At 44.6% G+C, this 18,930-nt stretch overlaps 1 protein-coding gene across 6 annotated transcripts in view; it reads left to right on the top strand.

Moving 5' to 3' along the window:
* Window positions 1-18,930, top strand: part of VWA3B (von Willebrand factor A domain containing 3B) — a 124,064-nt gene that overhangs the window by 6,740 nt on the left and 98,394 nt on the right. For 5 of the 6 annotated variants that reach the window (XM_019485112.2, XM_019485111.2, XM_019485110.2 and 2 more), the window contains 4 exons: window positions 1,081-1,331; window positions 3,774-3,933; window positions 12,849-13,018; window positions 14,991-15,115. In XM_019485112.2, coding sequence (XP_019340657.1) covers window positions 1,081-1,331; window positions 3,774-3,933; window positions 12,849-13,018; window positions 14,991-15,115 — 706 coding nt within the window. Of the gene's footprint in view, window positions 1-1,080; window positions 1,332-3,773; window positions 3,934-12,848; window positions 13,019-14,990; window positions 15,116-18,930 lie in introns of those variants that run through there. The other variant, XM_019485114.1, reaches the window with a different exon arrangement.

Below are 18,930 nucleotides of genomic sequence, written 5' to 3'. Positions count from 1 at the left end.
TGCTTGATTGATTTATGAACAGGATTATATGATATTGTTACCTGAGGGGCCTTCCAGCATGACAATCCTGCCTAGTCTTGTGGGACATTACTTGGCTACAGTTGATAGATAAAGTAAAGTAGGAATCTGAGGTAGAAGTTTGCAAAATGACACTGTGAATTAGAGTTCAAATCTTCTATTTCCAGAGGAATCTTATTTTAGAAACATTTTAAATTTCCAAATATTTGTATTCTCTGTTGGAGAACTGGTGGGATAAGTAAAGGGTGACACATACATTACCTTACAGGTGTTGCAGGAAGTCTTTACCTAGAGCCTGAGGTGAGTGTTATAAGGGCCACAGAATTATTTAGTGGTTTCTGTATATAAAAACTGCTTTGTTTTACAATTATTTCTCTCTCCAGTACTGGCTCTGGGTTTGCATTAGTTTACTGGTGGGTTTGGGACTTGTGGGTTGTTTTTATTTGCATTTATGTCTCAAATGTGTATCAAATATCCAACAATTAATATTTAGGTTCTTGTGGTGCTCAGTGTTGGGCATCCTAGATAGAAACAGTGGCTCATCAAGGAAACATTTTTAATTTCCATTCAGCTGATAGTTAAAGACAAGACTGAGACCGCTTGTTCCCTTATCCCATGTCTACCTCCCTTCCAAGTGTTTTAGAAGCAAGTCAAAACTTTGTTTGAATCTAACAAGTTTCTATGTGCCCTGGTTCACCCATCCCTCTGTGCTGTAAACAGCAGTCAGTAAGGAGAAAGGATTAATTCCCTCAGCTTGCTCTCATCTGATCACAGAATAGCAATACAGACTAGTTGGCACTGTCCTATGGTTGTTTAAAAAGACTGTGGAGGGCAATTAAGAGAAAGAACAGTGGCTTTTCTTTTATATGCGAGTAACTTAGACACATTTATCAATTATTTACTCCCCTGAAATAGTGGAGGAAGCATGGCTGTTTTCACTGCTACCTTGGCTGGAATATCTGGCAAGTATAAATGAACTATCACAGCTGTTCTGGACTTAGGGCTGCATTTGAGTTATTTGTTTTGATGTTTGTTTTCACTCTCTCTTTTACGTAAATAAAGCTGACCGCCAAAAAGGAGCTAATTCTTAATTTTGTGGACTGTCTAATTGGAGCTATCGAGCTGTACAAGCAGAGAATGGAATGGTTAACCAGTGAAAGCCGGCAGATATTTGGAGTGATTCAGGAACAATGCATTGTCATTGTTTTGGATTTTGGCGCCACGTCTGGGATTGAGTTTGATCGGTGCCGTGATGCACTTTCTTTGGTCCTCTTGGAACAAGTGACCCACCTTGCCAAATTTAACCTCATTCGGTAAGGGGAAGGTTGCTTATCTTTTACTGATTAAGTATAAGATAAAGTCCACTAGCATATAGATATGTATATTCTGATGATATGTTTAATACAGGAGAAAGCATCTGTGTTCTGGTAGGGTCTAGTGCAGGGGTGGGCAAAATGTGGCCCAGGGGCCAGATGCGGCTCACCAGGCAATTCTGTCTGGCCCGTGGGGCCCCTAAAAAATTTAGAAAATTAATATTTATCTGCTCCTGGCTGCCTATCATGCAGCCCTTGATCTCCAAAACTCAGTAAGTGGCCCTCCGCGCAAAATAATTGCCCACCCTTGGCCTAGTGGGTCCCACCATATTCAGCACAGCATTATGCCAGGTCCTGTGTATCCATGCAATAAGAAACCATCCTTATTCTGGAGAACCGAATAAACAAGACAAAGGTTTGGAGAAAGGAAGTATTAATATATATACTCTACAGCTGGAACACTAGTATGCAAAGAGTTTAAGTGACTTTAACCATGGTCACACAAGAAACTAGAAAGCAGTTAGGGAATGAACCCAGATCTTAAGTCCCAGTCCAGTGCCGTAAAAACAAGGCCATTGTTCCTTTCTGAGTATGAGTAAATTAATTTGTGTTTAGTGAAAAAGAAAAGTTTTGACAAATTTTCTAATCCATGTGCGTGCACAAATCTTGATTTATGCTACCATATTCCGGTAAGTCTTTGCACAGACACATTCAGATTTGTATGCATATAGGGGGGTGGGAATTTATGTACTTGCAAATTATGAATATTGCAAAATTTGACTCTGTTATGATTATTGAGTCCAGAAAGTCTAGTAACAACTAGGTTGAGCCGTCTCCAGTCATTCTGCCCATGAATTATGATATGGACTTGATTCTAGATCCCTAATGTGCTCAATTCTTCTCTTCCCCAATGCACTTGAAAATGTTCCCTTTAAAAAAAAGTCTGCAGACCTGGTCATGAAGGTTAGCTAGAAACTCTCCAGAATATTACTTTCTGGAATGCCACAGATACATGCCACAGATACCTGCCACAGATGGCAATTCTACTAGTAGGCACTATTTAGTTTCCTTTTTCTTTTTTCTCACACACATGCCCACATAGATTTGCACATACTTGCATACTTCACCTATCTATGCCTTCAAATGCAAAAGTCACAAGCCTTTTTTGAAAATATTAATGAACTGAGCATCCCAACTCTTTGCTTGAAAGGCAGGTAAGTATTAACCTCTATTTTCAGATGACATGGAGTTGTTAAAAATGATTCATCATAAAAGTGACACAGTGAGGAGGAGTAAAACTCAGATTTTCCCATTCAGAAATATGATTTAAGTGGTGGACCATGCCTTTTCTCATTTGTTTGTTTTCTGGGCCCAACTGGATATACATTACAGTATTTATCTCCCATTGTTTAGAACAGCAGTTCCAAATCTTGGGGTCACAATCCTATTTGCAGTTGCAGCGATAAAAAAGTGGGGTCACACGCTCCTGGGGAGGGAGGCATGGGGTAGATGTGCCCCCCAGATGTGTGTGTGGGACGGGGGCAGATGCAGGCCACAGGCTGCAGGCTTGGGGCTCCCCACCCTGCTGCCCTCACTCCGGGGCCTCCGCAGCACACCAGGGTGGGGAAGCTCAGTGCTGTTGCTGGGAGCCCCATGCCAGCCATGCCACCATGACAAGGCACCTCCTACCCACCTGGCAGCAGCAGGGGGCACAACTCAGCGGTGCTGCTGCTGCTGCTGCTGCCTGGTGGGCAGGGGGCACCTCACCATGGTGGTGTGGTTGGCGTGGGGCTCCTGGTACTAAGCCTCCCCTCCCTTCTGCACTGGTTCCTGCCCACTGGGCTGCAGAGGCCCCTGCATCCTCTGCCCATGGGCTCCACTCTAGCTGTGCTGCCCACAGGTGGGAAGGGGTGTGGGGAGAAGCAGGGCTCTGTGCACCAGCACCAGAAGGGCACCAGCAGGGCTAGGGGGTGCGGGCTGTGGGTGGGGAGTGAGGGGCACCTGTGGAAGGGGTGCCCCTGCTACAGATTGGGAGTGAGGGGCCATGCTGAAGAAATGGGGTCATAAATGGGGTCATGCTGAGGAAAAGTTTGGGAAGCAGTGGTTTAGAATATTTGTCTCTTCTACCAGTCTACACAATCAGATAGATTTTTTTAAATGGTGTATATTGAAGGATAAATATGTTCTAGAAACTGATTTTAAAGCAGCTGTACTATTTGAATCATTCTAAGCCATAAAAGCTTCTGCCTTGAGCAAATTATATTAACAATCGTGGAGGGTTTTGTTTTGCCTGGCGTTATCTTATTACTGGTTAGGTTTTAGCAGCATGTCGGGGTTTATTATTATTAAAGGTCTAGCACAGTGGAATCATTTTGAACTCAGCTGTTGTACATTTCTAGTGGCTCTTTATTACTTCTGACTTACAGCTAATGTCACTTTTAGGGCTGCTCAAGATCCTATCAAGTGGCAGCAGAAAGCCGTTCCAGTGACTGAATGTTTTGTAGAGTTTGCTGTTAACTGGCTCTGGGAGCTTGACCGTACGCCAGCTCTCAGCCACACCAGCTCCACTGAGGCCCTGATGGAGGCTGTAAGTGATGAGATGGTAAGCTTATCCATCACTTAAGAATTCTCAAGTAAATCCTAGAATAGCCAGTGTGAGAATTGGATTGCAAGTTTTAACATGATGAGTTGTGAAGAGCTAAATATTAATCAGAGGACATGCAATTATCTAAAGGCATTTCTTTTAAGTAGAGCTACAAACCATGTTTACTAATAACCTGTTTATATAGATGTATTCAGTTCTGAAAACAGAAACTTGGTTTCTTCCTTCATGGATTATGTAGAATAAATATGGTCTGCAAACATTAAGGGAAAGAGAAATATCTTGCTCTCCGTTATTCGTATAGATATATTTTTTAGAGTTTCAAAGTGAATGAAAATGCTGTTAATATGAACAGTCTTCAAGAAAAGAAAGCCATTTTTATCTGCAGTTCTTTCTGCAGACTAGAGGCAAAATTATATGTAAAATCCAAAATTATGTGCAATGGGTTTTAATTCATTTTGTCTAGCTCTAGTCTAGGAGATCTATAAATCCTCTTTTGATACCCAGATTTTAGCTTTGACTAAACTAGTTGACCAATTCTCTTAATATGCTAGCATAGGAAGCATACAGGATGCTCTTGAAGTTATTTGTTTTTAATAATTCTACATTACATATTTCATTAAAGGAATTCAAAAGAATATAAAGAAGTACACCATCCTTTGAGCTATCCACTTCATGCATATAGCATCAAAGAGACATTGGGCCCAATTCACTGCCAGTGTAAATTTGTGCCTTTTTTCACAGAATCATAGAAAAATAGGGTTGGAAGGGACCTCAGGAGGGCATGTAGTCCAACCCCCTGCTCAAAAGCAGGACCATCCCCAACTAGATCATCCCAGCCAAAGCTTTGTCTAGCTGGGTTTTGAAAACCTCCAAGGATGGAGCACTTCCACCACCTCTTTGGGTAACCTGTTCCAGTGTTTTACTACCCTCCCAAACGAGAAACTTCTTCCCGATATTTAACCTAAATTTTCCTTGCTGCAACTTGAGATCATTGCTCCTGGTTCTGTTATCTGCTACCACTGAGAACAGTCTAGCTCTATCCTCTTTTGAACCCTTCTTCAGGTAGTTGCAGACTGCTATTAAATCCCCTCAGTCTTCTTCTCCAAACTAAGCCCAGTTCTCTCAGCCTTTCCTCATAAGTCTTGTGCCTCAACCTCCAAACCATTTTTGTTGCCCTCCGCTGGACTCTCTTAAATTTGTCCACATCCTTTCTGTAGTGGGGGCCCCAAAAGAGCAAACAGTGCCCATATTTGCCCTTTGCCAATCATCCGGGACCTCTCCTGATTACCATGAGTTTTCAAAGATAATGGCTAATGGCTCTGCAGTCTCATCTTCCAACTCCCTCAGCACCCTTGGGTGCATCCCATCTGGCCCCATGGATATGTATATGCCCAGCTTTTCTAAATAGTCCCTAACCTGTTCTTTCACCCTTGTTGGCTGCTCCCCTCTCCCCAAACTGTGCTGCCTGGTCCAGTAGTTTGGGAGCTGACCTTGCCTGTGAAGATCGAGGAGAAAAAGGCATTCAACACTTCAGCCTTTTCTGCATCCTCTGTCACAAGGTTGCCTCCCCCATTCAGTAAGGGACCCACACTTTCCCTGATCCTTCTCTGTCTACAAGTATGTTGGTAGCAACCATTCTTGTTACCCTTCACATCCCTTGCTAACTGCAACACCAATTGGGCTTTGCCCTTCCTGACTTCATCCCTGCATGCCTGAGCAATGCTCTTATACTCCTCCATAGTTATTTGTCCAGGTTTCCACTTCTTTTAAGCTTCCATTTTGTGATTTAGTTTACTTAAGAGTTCCCTGCTAAGCCAAGCCGGTCTTCTGCCATACTTGCTAGTTTTCCTGCACATTGGGATGGTTTGTTCTTGCACTCTCAGTAAGGCTTCTTTAAAGTACAGCCAGCTCTCCTGGACTCCTCTCCCCCTCAAACTGGCTTCCCTGGGGATCCTGCTCATGACTTCCCTGAGCGAGCTGAAATCTGCTTTTCTGAAGTCCAGGGTACTTACTCTGCTGCTCTCCATCCTTCTTTTTTCTTCGGATCCTGAACTCAATCAACTCGTGATCACTACTGCCCAAATTGCCATCCACTACTACATTCCCCACCAATTCTTTCCTGTTTGTGAGCAGTAGATCAAGAAGAGCATGGCCCCTAGTTCATGGTTCCAGCATTTGTACCAGGAAGTTTTTCCCAACACTCACCAAAAACTTCCTGGATTGCCTGCACACTGCTGTATTGCCCTCCCAGGGATTGTGATCAGGAAACTTCTACTAGCGGTTTGAAGAAAGCCTCATCCACCACTTCCTCCTGGTTTGGTGGCCTACAGCAGACATCCATTACAACATCACCCTTGTTGCTCTCCCCTTTAACCTTAACCCAGAGACCTTCAACAGGCCTATCTCCAGTTTCATACCAGAGCTCTGAGCAATCATATGGCTCTTTTACTTACAACACAACTCCTTCTCCCCTGCCTCTCCTTCCTGAACAGTTTGTACCCATCCATGACAGTGCTCCAGTCCTGCAAGCTATCCCACCAAGTCTCTGTTATTCCAATTACGTCATAGTTCCGTGACTGTGCAAGGACTTCTAATTCTTCCTGCTTGTTTCCCAGGCACCATGCATTTGTGTACAGGCACCTAAGGTAACTAATTGATTGCTCTGATTTCTCAGGAAGTATGAGAACACCTCCCCTGTTGCCCCCTCCTGCTAGCTCTTTCTCCAGGTCTCCTGCTTCCCCACTTACCTCAGGGTTTTGGTCTCCATCCCCTGGCAAACCTAGTTTAAAGCCCTCATCCCTAGGTTAGAGAGTCTGTCTATGAGGATGCTCTTCCCACTTTTTGTCAGGTAGATCCTTTCTTTTCCCAGTAATCCTTCTCAGCATCCCATGGTTGAAGAAGCCAAAGCCCTGCTGGTGACACCACCTGCACAGCCAGGTATTGATCTGCAGGATGCACCCGTTTCTGCCCAGGACCTTTCCCTTGACTGGAAGGATCAAGGTGAATACAGCCTGAGCCCCAGACCCCTTTACCCTTGCACTCAGAGCCCTGTAGTCACTTCCATTCAGGGTCTCCCCTGGCAGTATCATTGGTGCCCAGATGGATGAGCAGCCTGGGGTAGTAGTCAGAGGGCTGGATGAGTCTTGGTAATCAATGTTCCCTCTAAGGAGTAGTGGTCCGTGAACACGCCGCTTCAGTCTGTGAGCGCGCCACTTTGGTCCCGCCTCCCCCTTCTGGTGCGGCGTGGGACACTTACCGAAGTGCTGGAGCCTGGGGGGCTGGAGCCTGGGCCTGGAGCCTGCCTACCCCAAGTGAGGCTCCACTGGGAGCTGGAGGCTGGCACAGGCTCTGCGAAACTGCTCCTCTCCCCTGCATTGCCTCGGGGAGTGAGGAGGCACGTGGCATCAGGGCCGGGGAGTGGAGCACTTCCCGGAGCCTGCAGAGCAGTTCCCTGGGGCCAGCGGAGCCTGTGCTAGCCCCTGCCCCAACCTCCATCCCTGCCTTGCCTCACCTTGGGGAGGAGCCGCTGCCTGGCCTAAGCGAGGCTCCTCCTGCTTCGGGGAACTGCTCCAAGGCTCTGCCGGCTCCGGGAAGTGCTACACTCCCTGGCCCTGACCCCACGTGCCTCCTCGCTCCCTTAGGCGATGCGGGGGAGTGGAGCAGTTCCCCAGAGCCAGCGGAGCCCACGCCAGCCCCCAGCTTCGCCTAGGGGAGGAGCTTACCTTTAGTAAGTGTCCCACGCTGCAGCCCAGCTCCATTCCCAGCAGGTGTGTGGCCTGAAAAAGTTTGTGCACGGCCAAACTTTTACTCATGCTCAGCCGCACAATCACGCGCACCTTAGAGGGAACCTTGTCGGTAATCCCTCCGTGACATCTTGGATCTGGGCTCCAGGAAAGCATCAGACTTCAAGATAACAGGTCAGATTGGCAGATGGCTCCCTCTGGCCCCTGCAGTGGGAAATCTTGAACCACGACCACCCATCGCTTCTTCTTGGTGACGGGGGTCTTCATCCTTCCCACCTTGGTAAGACCTGGCCTGTCCTCCTCCATCAATGGAACATGCTTTTCCTTCTCTGTTGGTATGGCCGCATATCTGTTCTCTAGACAAACTGCTGCAGGTGGAGGTGAGGATTTCTGCTTGCTTCCAGAGGTCACAAGTTTCCATTTTCCACCCTCCTGGGAGTCCATGTTCTCTCTCTTCTCTAATGCTGCCTCTGGCAGTTCTTCTTTCACAGTCCCAAAGGTCTTCTCCAACACTGAATCGATGAACTCCTCCTGGTGGAGGATACTTCAGAGCTTCACCACCTTCTCCTGTAGCTCTTTTGCCTTTTCCCTGAGACATACCACCAGGAGACACCGCTCACACCGCAGACACCCTCTGACTTGGCTATCACTGGAAGGAACCTGCAAGCCACAGTCCCCACAGTGCCAAACCCTGATCTGGGTGGAAGTGTTAATGGTGAGCGGTCCTGCCTGGACAAGCCTCACAGGTGCAAACAGAGGCAACGGCAGTGGCTCTGGCATTGCGGTGTCCTCCAGCCATTTCCCTGGGTTTCCTAAGCTGCCTTCTCTCTCTTACTGCCCTTCTTCCAAGTGCACCTTCCCTAGCAAACTCACCTGGAAGCTGGCCTGTTTACTGCTTGTTGGCCCCAAAAGGTTCCTTTTTATCTTGCTTCCTCACACTGAACTGAAAGGCTCTCCTATCAAGTGGGGAGAGGAGAAGCAAACTGGCCTGCAAACTGCTTACCCTGTTTGCAGCCCCTGTTCTCTGGCTCCTTGGTCCCTCAGGGAGTCTCCTTTTATATCGTGCTGGGCCTGGGTTGGCTCTGCCCTGTCATAAGGCCCAGGCCCAGGCAGCAATAACTCAGCAATCAGTAATCACTCAGCCAGCAATACTCCCAGCATCTCAGAGCACACACCCAAAACACACACAGTCCACCAAACAAACACTCAGCAAACCAAAGGCACAGGCAGCTCTGGATCACTTACCTTCCCTGGGCAGGATCTGGTACCTGGCTTCTCTTCCCCTTCCTCCTCTTGCCCCTAGCAAACTGCCTGCACACTGCTTACCCTGTTTGCAGCCCCTGTTCACTCGCTCCTTGGTCATTATTTTGAAGCTCCTTTGAAGCTAAGTTTAGTAGTAAAGTTAGCCCATTGTGTTTAGACTAGAGTTATTAATTTCTACTGGGGTGAAATTCAGCACAAGGCTCCACTTAAGTCCTACTTGAGAAATTATTATAAGTCAGATATAAATGGTGCTTAAACTTCATGCTGGCCTTCTGCACAGCGGTGAATTTCAACCTGGAGGAGTCTTGGCATGTGGAAACTGATATTAAAATTAAACTGGATGACAGTTTCTGCCTCCTTACAAAAATTACTAACTTTTTCAATTTGCAAAATGTCATTATCTTTGGGGGGGAGAAAAAGGGATTCAATTTTGTCTGCCTGCAATACTGTCTGACTGAAAAGAATCCTTCAGCCTTATGATGTGTTGTAGATCTGGGTCTGAATGAAAAAAAATAAAAATCCAACTAACTGCAAGAGACCCTCAGAAATATCCCCTAGTATTATTGTCTAGGGCACTGGTGGATCTAGGATTGGGGGAATCTTATTTTTTCTGGCGGTCAGCATAGAGCAGTGTAATTGCTACATCCATTACCTTCTTAATGAAAATTCATAGTGTACACTGGCAGAATGTACACTCATCTGCAAGCAAAAGCTTCCCACTTGTAGTGCCAGAAAATGACTCAGTCTTGAGGTTTGGTTTCCTTAACAAACTAACCATTCCAGAGCAACATTACAAGAGCTAAGATTTTTCCCTACATTGGCTGTTCCTATGGTTACTTCACTTAGCTGAAACCTTCCCATACATCGCTGTGCCCTGGGCTTACTTTCCTCAGGTCATCTCTGCCCCAAACCCTAGATCACTGTCACAGGGCTGTCCGCATATCCTTTCATTTGGCAGATTTTTTTCTGAAGTTGCCAATACCTGCCAAACATGGGAGAAAACAGGATGGTTGTAAGACCCCCAGGCCTGGATTAAAAATAGGGTAAAAGATGGCAAACTGTTAGGGTGCAAAAAGATATTGCCTTTGTGTCACCATAAAAATTCTGTTGCCAGGCAAACAGATATCCATGCATCCATGAATTTGTGCCACTGTTTTGCAGCAGATAGCTATTGGCGTTAAGGTAAGAGAACGCAGGCAGCTTGGAGGTGCCTGCACTCTCCAGCTGCCGGGGGCAGGCACTCTCAGGCATCAGGTGCCCAATCCACATGCTTCAGGAATTCCCATTCCCAGGGCACGCGGGTTCATGCCCCTGAAGCCCTAGCAGTGCCCACCTGGTTTCTCTCATTTGGGATTCCTTGAGCACATGTCTTTTCCCCACTAGCAGAGGAGTGCCCTGAGATTCTCTGGGCATGCACACCTGTGGATGGAGAAACCCCAGACTTGGAATGTGTCTCTGCAAATGTAGAAACTTCTGCTAGCAGAGGAGTGCCAGGGATTCTGTTTCATTCAGTGAAGTGGATCAGCTGTGCCTGGACACATCCCATTTCTTTTGGTGATGTTTGTACCCTTAGGGTGCTTGTACACGTGAAGTTTTGACTATGTACACATGATGAATAGTAACTAAAAATTGCCATTTATCTAGCATAATGGTGTCACCATGTACATGTGCATGCTGTTTTTTTTATGTCAAAATTTATTTGAGCATGGCAACTTAGACCACCTCTGATGTATTTTATTTTAATCGTGGTCAATTGTTCTATGAAGCTTAGTTTTATCATGGCAGATCTGTCATGTGTAATTAGTCTGTCAGCTCATCCAGGATTCAGGGGATTGAGATGAAGACCCATTTATGGAAATACTTCACATACTGGGTCTATGACTGGATTGCATCTGCTTTCCTCTAAGATTGTACTTTACAGCAGTATGTAGTCATAGATAGGCTTCCTTAATGTCAGGTACAAACAGCTTCTCCTCTCTTTTAGTGGGTGTTCCACAGTAACCTACAGTGTATGTGAAAAAAACTTATTTATCAGTATTTACCAGGGCATAGTGACTGCAGTACTATGGGTATTCTATCTTAAATACTGTGGTGTGGTAGTTGTTGCTAAATGTTGCTCTCTTGAATGAGAACAACTCTCTCACATGTAGACTATAACACTTTACTGTGCAGCTAATTCATCTACTCTGCAATAAAGCACACATGTAGATGCACCCAGCAAGAGTATGGTTTGTGTCTGTGTTTGTGGAGAAACTTTGATGTACAGGCAACCCCCTGTTTCACTTACCGTGGTTTCTTTATAACACTCATTTAAAATACCTGCCTGCACTCAGCATGGTGGGTGGGGAGAAGTAGTGGCGGCAGCAGCGGTGTTGGTGTCATTGTCAAGTGAAGTGGTGAGTGGCAGCTGGCGGGGCCCAGGGCGGGGTGGCAGGAGCCCGGGGTCTGCTCTGGCACAGGGTGCTGGAGCAGGCGGGGAGAAGCAGTGGCAAGAATGGGCAGGCGGGGGGCTGGGCAGTGTAAGCATGGAGCCTGGACTGGTGGGGCCCAGGGCAGGGTGGCAGGAGCCCAGGGTCCGCTCTGGCATGTGGTGCTGGAGCGGCCAGCAGGCGGGAAGAGGTGGTGCTGGTGGCAGCAAGAAGGGGAGGGTGGAAGGCATGAGCCTGGGTCTTGGGCCAGTGCTCAAGGTTGGGGCCAGCAGGAGCGCGGGGCCTGAGGCCAGGGCTGGCAGGAGGGCGGGGTCTGGGCCGGTGCAAGCCAGCACTCAAGGACATGTGTGCAGGGTCCCCTGCCCCAGGCCGCAGAGGGGCCAAGCCTGTGGAGCCCTTCCATCCCTGACCTGCAGCCCTGTAGCCTGTGACCCATTTCGCTCTGGTCATGCACCCACCTGTGGGACGCGGACACCATTCTGAGCTTTCTCCGTGCTGGCCAGAGCCCCGCTGCCTTCTCGCCATTAATCCCTGGGCAGGTGTGTCCCTGACTCAGGCCCTGCAGGTGGGGCAGCTGGGGCTGGTGGCCAGTGGATGCGGGCTAGCAGGGGCAATGCAGAGGCAGAACAGTGAGGCCGGGAGGTGCCAATGCCTTCCCTGGAGGAGCCCGTGCAGTACCTTGCTGGGAGTTGGAAGGCACGGGCCAGCAGGTGGTGTGGAACCAATTATATTTATTTACATTAAACCCTACAGGAAAATGGGTTTTGCTTAATGCTGTTTTGCTTAGTGCTCGGTTTTTCTGGAACCAATCAAGAGCGCTAAGTTGGGGTTGCCTGTACAAATCTGGTAAGCCCATTTGTCTTGGGCAAATGTAAAAATATGACTGACCTGTACATTTGTACAATAAATTAACAGAAAAAAGTCTTCTTTCCTATAAGAAGATAAAGTCCTAAAACAAAATTCAGAAAATATACTGAAAATAAAAATGAATGTGAGATATGACTTCTTGGTACTCTACTACTGCAGCCAAACTTTTGAACTTCTCTACACCAGTACCAAGATCATTTTGAAAGCAGTGTTTCAGGGTCTTGAGTGCTGATTGCCAACATCTTTTTCTGCATTTATCTTTTTTTCTCTACAACCTTTTCTTCCCCCTTACTCTTTGTGGAGTAAAGGTGGAAGCCCCTTGAGTAATGGGTGGTGGAAGCAGGTCCAGAGATTTTGGGTGTGATTCCTCTCTCATGTAGGCAAATTTTCTATCAGGGAAATTCCACTGACTTCAGTTATAGCACTTCTGATGTACAGAAAGAGAACACAGTTTCTAAAAACCTCAGAGTCCTAATGAGGAATCAGCCCTATCACATTTTTTCCAGATGTCAGCACAGGACATTATTTGAATACATTTAAAGCAGCTATGCACAAAATGAGTCTCTCTGTTGTTTTTTGTTTGTTAATATGCACAATTTATCTACCACAGGTTGAAGCAGTTTATTATTTTGCTGTGGGTGAGGTTCCTGAGGATATGAAACATCTACTCCTTCAGAAGTTTTCTGACAGTCCTTTCCCAATCCATCCAGTATCTTTTAATGCCAGGGAAGAAGATACTATTGTTTTCTTGAAGGAGCTGGGTCGCCTGACCTCGGGCAGGTATGGGGGAAGTAACCACAATTGCAGTGGCAATTTCATGACTTTTCAAGCCCCTTCATAGATAGAAAAACATGAATATTCACAACACCTCAGGGATCTAGGTGAGTATCATTTCCATTTCTCTTCTAGAGAAAATGAGACCAAGAGACAAAGTGATTTGCTCAAAGTCACACAAAGTCAGTTTAACAACTGTGATTAAAACTTGGGTGTTCCTGTCCAAGCTAAACCTCCCTCCACAAATGTGCTCATATCTAAGTTGGTTTCTCATTTATACCTTATGCTATCTGCCAGCCTGCTTGACAAAAATATACGGAAACAAAATGATGTTATTTAATATTTTGTAGTGATACCTGGGGTTACTAACAAAGTAAGGCCTCTGGGCACCAAGCCAGACCTCATTTTACTGCGTACTACCCAGACTTTTAGTAAAAAGGCCCTGCTTGCCCCAGATAGTTCACAGTTGAAGTTGTGACATTATACAACAGGTGGATATGTCAGTCAGATGAATGGGGTAGGGCTTAGGATGAGGAAATAATAAAGCAAACATTTTACTGTCTTGATTATAACTGGTAGCCTTTGTATCCATTATTGAAGCTTGGTTAGCAGTAGTGCTTCAAGCCCTAGGAGAATAGGAGTGCTTCAAGCCCTAGGAGAATAGGTGAAAGAAAGTGTTAGAACTGCATGTAAAGATAACTAATTTAAGGCAGTTCTTGAGAAAGCAAGAAGCAGAAGTATTGTCATCCGAAACAAAAACTACAGCTCTGAATCATGTCCCACAGAGGCTGCTTTGTTGATGCTGCATAGTTGCTGCTGGCTGAGAGATGCCACATGAGCAACCTGTCCCCTTGTTGTAGGGACCAACTTCACAGGGAGGAGGGGCAGGGGTAAACTGTCATGTGCTTTGGGGATCATGTTCCCCTCCCACCCCGCAAAAACTGGTGATTGTATTGTATTGCAGCAATGACAATACAAGAGAGGGAGTATTGTGAAGGGGAGAAAGTGTAACCAAAAATTTCTGTACTTTTGACAAGTTGCTGTCTTGTCATTTTTTTCATCCCAAGCCCTTTAGGGCAAAGGATTGTCAGTTCTGTTTTTTTACAGTATATAGTATGATGGGACTTCATCCATGTTTGGCTCTCCAGCCACTATACTACAAATACATGATGCAAATAACAGAGATTGTAGTAGCCCCTCCTCCGGAATTCCACTCTTTGGAGTCTTTGCAGCATTGTGATAGTGCAACAGGGGACTTAGGCAGATCATTCTATGTGATATGATTTCTCTTGGACCCCAAATAATTTTGAATACATTTAGGGTGGATGCTAATGGTTAGTGGACTAACATTAACACCTTGCAGATAGACAGCTACATATATTTGCTGTGCAGGCAGCAGGGAAGCTGTCTACAAGGTGAAAGGAAGCCTGCAGTTCAGTGTGGGCCCAGCTGCTCTTTGTTTTTAGGAAGGTCTGTTCTCTTCTGTGAGGCTCTGACATGATGTGGCTTGAGCATCTGGTCTCCTCTCTAGGATATTTTTCCTAGAGATGTCTGAGCTCTGTTTGTGTCTCAGTGGTTGAAAAAAAAAAGGCAGCTGAGGGGCTCTGAGCTTACAGAAGATGATCTGATCAGTGATCAGAAAACTCCAGGGTCACCTTGGACATTTCATTTAATATTGCTGTCCAGGCTGCAATGTTACTTAAAGACCTAACTGGATGCTCCAATGCATCAAAATGCATGTCAGGAAATTTGTGCTAATACTCTTGCACTGAGGAATGTTGTGCCTTTTCTAGTGTCCTCCAGTTTCTGGTCTGACATACAGTAGTAACCTTGTGCATAACAGAAATCAATGAGTTCCCAACAGAAGTAACATATTTGATCTGAAGTATACAATGGAGGGAGTTGTGTGTAATGAACAACTGGAAAAACTAGAAACATGTTCACGTTAATTTACCCCCGGGTCAATTTTACCTTACAGATTCCATGCATTTGCTGAGAGAACTGATTATACAAATGTCATCGAACCTGTCATAAAGAGTGAGGAGGATGGAGAAAGTCTAACTAGCTGGAATACAAGAAAATTGAAAGGAAGGGTGCCTCTAGGTAAACTAAAACAAAATGAGAGGATGTTGATGTTTGTAATTAAAGGCTTCGGAATAGCAATGCAATGAAGGAAGTTTTGCCACATGTAAAATCCAAATGGGCATGGGCAGTGCTCCTACATCACCAGTTGGGAGCACACAAATGGAAGCTCTGTGCATGGGAAGAGGAGAATATATGATTATGTGGCTGGAGGGGAAAGAAATGAGGAAGAGAGGGATGGCATAAGGAGTTGAAGGAGGGTGGAGAGAGAGAGTTAAACATTTAAGGTCAGCTGTTTTGAAAGAGGAAGATGTTATGCTGGGTGTGCTGAGGAGGAGCAGTGACAGAAGGGAGAAAGGGTCAGGACAGATGGACTGTGAGGAGAAGATAAAGCTTTAGAGTTGCATGAAAGACTGGTAGAGACAATAGGCCATTTTATATCCTCAGATTTGATACAAGCAGGTATATCCACAGATTTGATATAAACTTTTGTAATCCCTGAAATTGAGTTGCTTATCCAAATTCTGATTTTGACTTATTGGAACAGACTGTAAAGGAGGAAAAAGAAAAGAGAACCCAGGGAATAGAAGTAGCCAAGAGAAATGGGGAAGAAAGCAAAAGAAGGCTAACAGAAGACTTTGAAACAAACAGAAGTAGAAGGGGAAAATATCCTGGTAGAGTTATGACACTCCTGGTGGGTGTATAGACCATGGTGGCAGTGTGTCCTAGCTGGGACTCTCTCCAGCATACCCTGCCTGCATGCTTCTGCTCACATGCTCCAAACAAGGGAATGTATCAGTTGTGCCAAGGTCACTACCAGCAGCTTTTATCCAAACTTTGATCTCTGGTGTCCTTCAGGGTGACTGCTGGGGACCCTGGAGCAACTTTACCACAGGATTTTCAGGTTTGGAGCATGAGAGTGAGAGTTGGTAGGTGGTTCTTTCTCAGCAACATCCTTTTTAGGGTTGTCTTGGTGTCATGAAATGTATGTGTGTTGCTCTATGGGACTCAGGTCAGAGGTTTGGCAGGGGACAAAATGAGGATGTTTTTGACATCTTTTGTATGCAAGATATTCAATATAAATAGTGTATTGCAAATGTCATGAAGTACAAGAGTAATAGGGAGAAAAGTAAAAAAAATTTCCTACCTCTTCACTTATATGTGTGCACTGCTATAGTACTATATTTGTTCACAGACAACTGATCCTGTCATGTGTACCTGATTTTGAAAATGCTGAATGAAAAAGAAAAGATTTTTTTCAGAGTTATGCCTGCCTAGAGTTGGGTCAGAGTCTGATCTTCATCTGATTTGCCCTCCTTTTTCTATGTAGGCTGTGAAATAGGAGGAGCAGGAGCAGCTAGCAGACAGAAAAATTGCTCTAAGAAATGTTAGCTTGATTAGTGGAACATCAAGACCATTAAAAAGGAAAAAAAATATTGTTAACATAATTGGACTGGAGAACAATTAGCCATTAAGTCCAATCGATTCCCTCAGCTTCCTGGATAATAATGCCACAGCTGCTGTACTTTGGAGCAGAGATCAAAGCAGATGGCTTCTATCCCAGACAGAAAATCAGATTCCCACACCCCAATTTTGGGGGGCTTATTTTGAGAGAAAAGGTGCATGTTGTGTGTGAGAAAATGTGGTATTTAAAGGCTTCATGATCATTACTGTGTTTTCAACTTCCATTGACCTTTGGGAGGCAGAGAGACATTATTCTCATTTTACAGATGGGGCATCTGAAGCATACAGTAGATTAAGTAACTTGTTCAAAGTCTCACAGGGATTCTTTGACTGATTCAGGAATGTAACCCTCCTGAGTTCCAGCCTGGGTTGTTATCCAGTAGGAATCTTTTCTTCCTGCTCTTTACTAAGGTAACTAATAAAGTCAATGTAATACAAAAATGAAAATGGAGAGTGGGAAAGTGTCAGACTTTTGTTCCTCATGAAAAGAATCTCCCACCCTGCACCCCCTCAGCCTCCCATATAGGGTTTTGAAACTTCCAGCAGATTAACCTTCTACATTCTTTTTTTCATTTAATTCTAATACAGAACTATATAGTGACTGTTTTCTGCCTGCTACCAGAGCTTCACTACTGGACCTCTTTATGGGGAGGGGCCTGTTTCCCCTTTCCCCAGGCATCTAGTCTGTTTCAATGGCTGGCTCTGAAGCTAGTGCCTGTCTGAAATTACCTCTACACTACTGTTTTGAAAGCTGAATCCTGAGTAGCTTTAATCACCCAAAAGTGCAGTAATCTCCTTGAAATGCATTGTCTGGTATGTCTCATTGCTTCCATGGAATAGAATTTACACATTAAAAAGGAACACAATTAGCCTTGTGCATTTATTGAGCATTATAGCCATGGTTATGACATCATTGGCAACCAATCAAAAATCTCCAGTTGTGTCCAGATTCTAAAATCCTTTCAGAACAGAAAATGCATTGGAGACATTCCTTTTTTCTTCCATGCCTGATGTCTCTAGTTTCAGAATGCCTCTTTGAAGGCTGCAGAAGGCAATAATAATAAAAATGCTGATGACTAACTAATGCATTTAAAATGGTTTCTTGGTTATGTGGAATAAACTATAAAAAGAAATAAATGGAAACTAAACTAGAAATTTACTTTTCTGTATCTGGTGTTTCATGTAAATTAAAGAGAGATATGACTGTTTTGATTCTGTCTCTGTATCACAAATGCAACAGCTGTAAGCTCAACTTTTCATTAGCTTTATGGATGGAAGGAGGCTATTTTAGAGACAAACACATCTGATAGTGTTCTAGGTACAAAAGGTATGTTATCATTTGGCAAGTACAAGATTTATTCATTTTCATTTCTGTCCTGTTGAAATGAATGGGAAGTGGGCTACTTTAGAATGATGAGCTTAGTTCAGCATCCTAAATCTCTGCTGCTTTGCATTTTGTGTAGTCATTTAGAAAGCAGGGCCAAGGCACTACTAAATCTGAATGGTTTTGTTTTACATTTGCTTTGAACAGATGCTAATGACTAGAAAAAAGATAAGGCAGTCAGGACTCTAGTGTTTTGTGGGTGCAACTTGACTTAAAACAGTGGAAATGCTCTCACTTAATGCAGAGTTCTGATTTGGCTCACTGTGGTGATACTTGCTTATCTTTCCAGCATTGATTTTCCTGCTACCCCTCTTGCCTTCATTCTGCAATAATACAGTACAGCTTTATTTTGAATGACAAATCATCTGCAAAAATTACAGAATGCAGTAATATGATTATGGAGTTAGAAATCACAGAGGGAAGAAAGAATATACATATATAGGGAAAGGAGATGACATTTAAGATGGAACTTGATGACAGTGAAGGCTCACGAAATGAAGAACTGACAAAAGCTGCAGATGAGAAGGTTGTTTCAGCCCACACTGAGGGAAGGGAAAAATGGGGAAGCAACATTATCTGAGTAGAGCTCCAAAGGAAAAAAGGACACATGGTTGTTTTTTTTTTTAATGAAGGGAGTTTTGAACTGAGTCTTGCAGTGAACAAAGGTACATCGTTGACTGAAACTGGGTTGAGGGTAAATCTTTGCACTGTTTTCTCTGCATGCTAGATAGAGCCTGGTGTGTTGGGACTTATGGAGGTTGTAGAGAAGTGTCATCTCTATGGATTCTTTAACTCACTCTCTGAAATCATAGATGAACACATGATTAATGTGAAGAATTTGAAGGTGTGTATCCTTCTATGTACACAGACACATACAGACCTATTGAATAAGTATGTTCCAAGCTGCACTTGATGATGATGCTTTTGTCTTGCTTGCAAATAATGACAAATACACTAAAATTCTACTTAACTGTCCGTATTTATCTTG

The sequence above is a fragment of the Alligator mississippiensis genome, chromosome 1 (genome assembly GCF_030867095.1).
Source record: "Alligator mississippiensis isolate rAllMis1 chromosome 1, rAllMis1, whole genome shotgun sequence".
In the NCBI taxonomy this organism is placed as follows: domain Eukaryota; kingdom Metazoa; phylum Chordata; order Crocodylia; family Alligatoridae; genus Alligator; species Alligator mississippiensis.
Note: the sequence above shows the minus strand (reverse complement) of the source record. Positions and strands in the feature narration are given on the sequence as shown.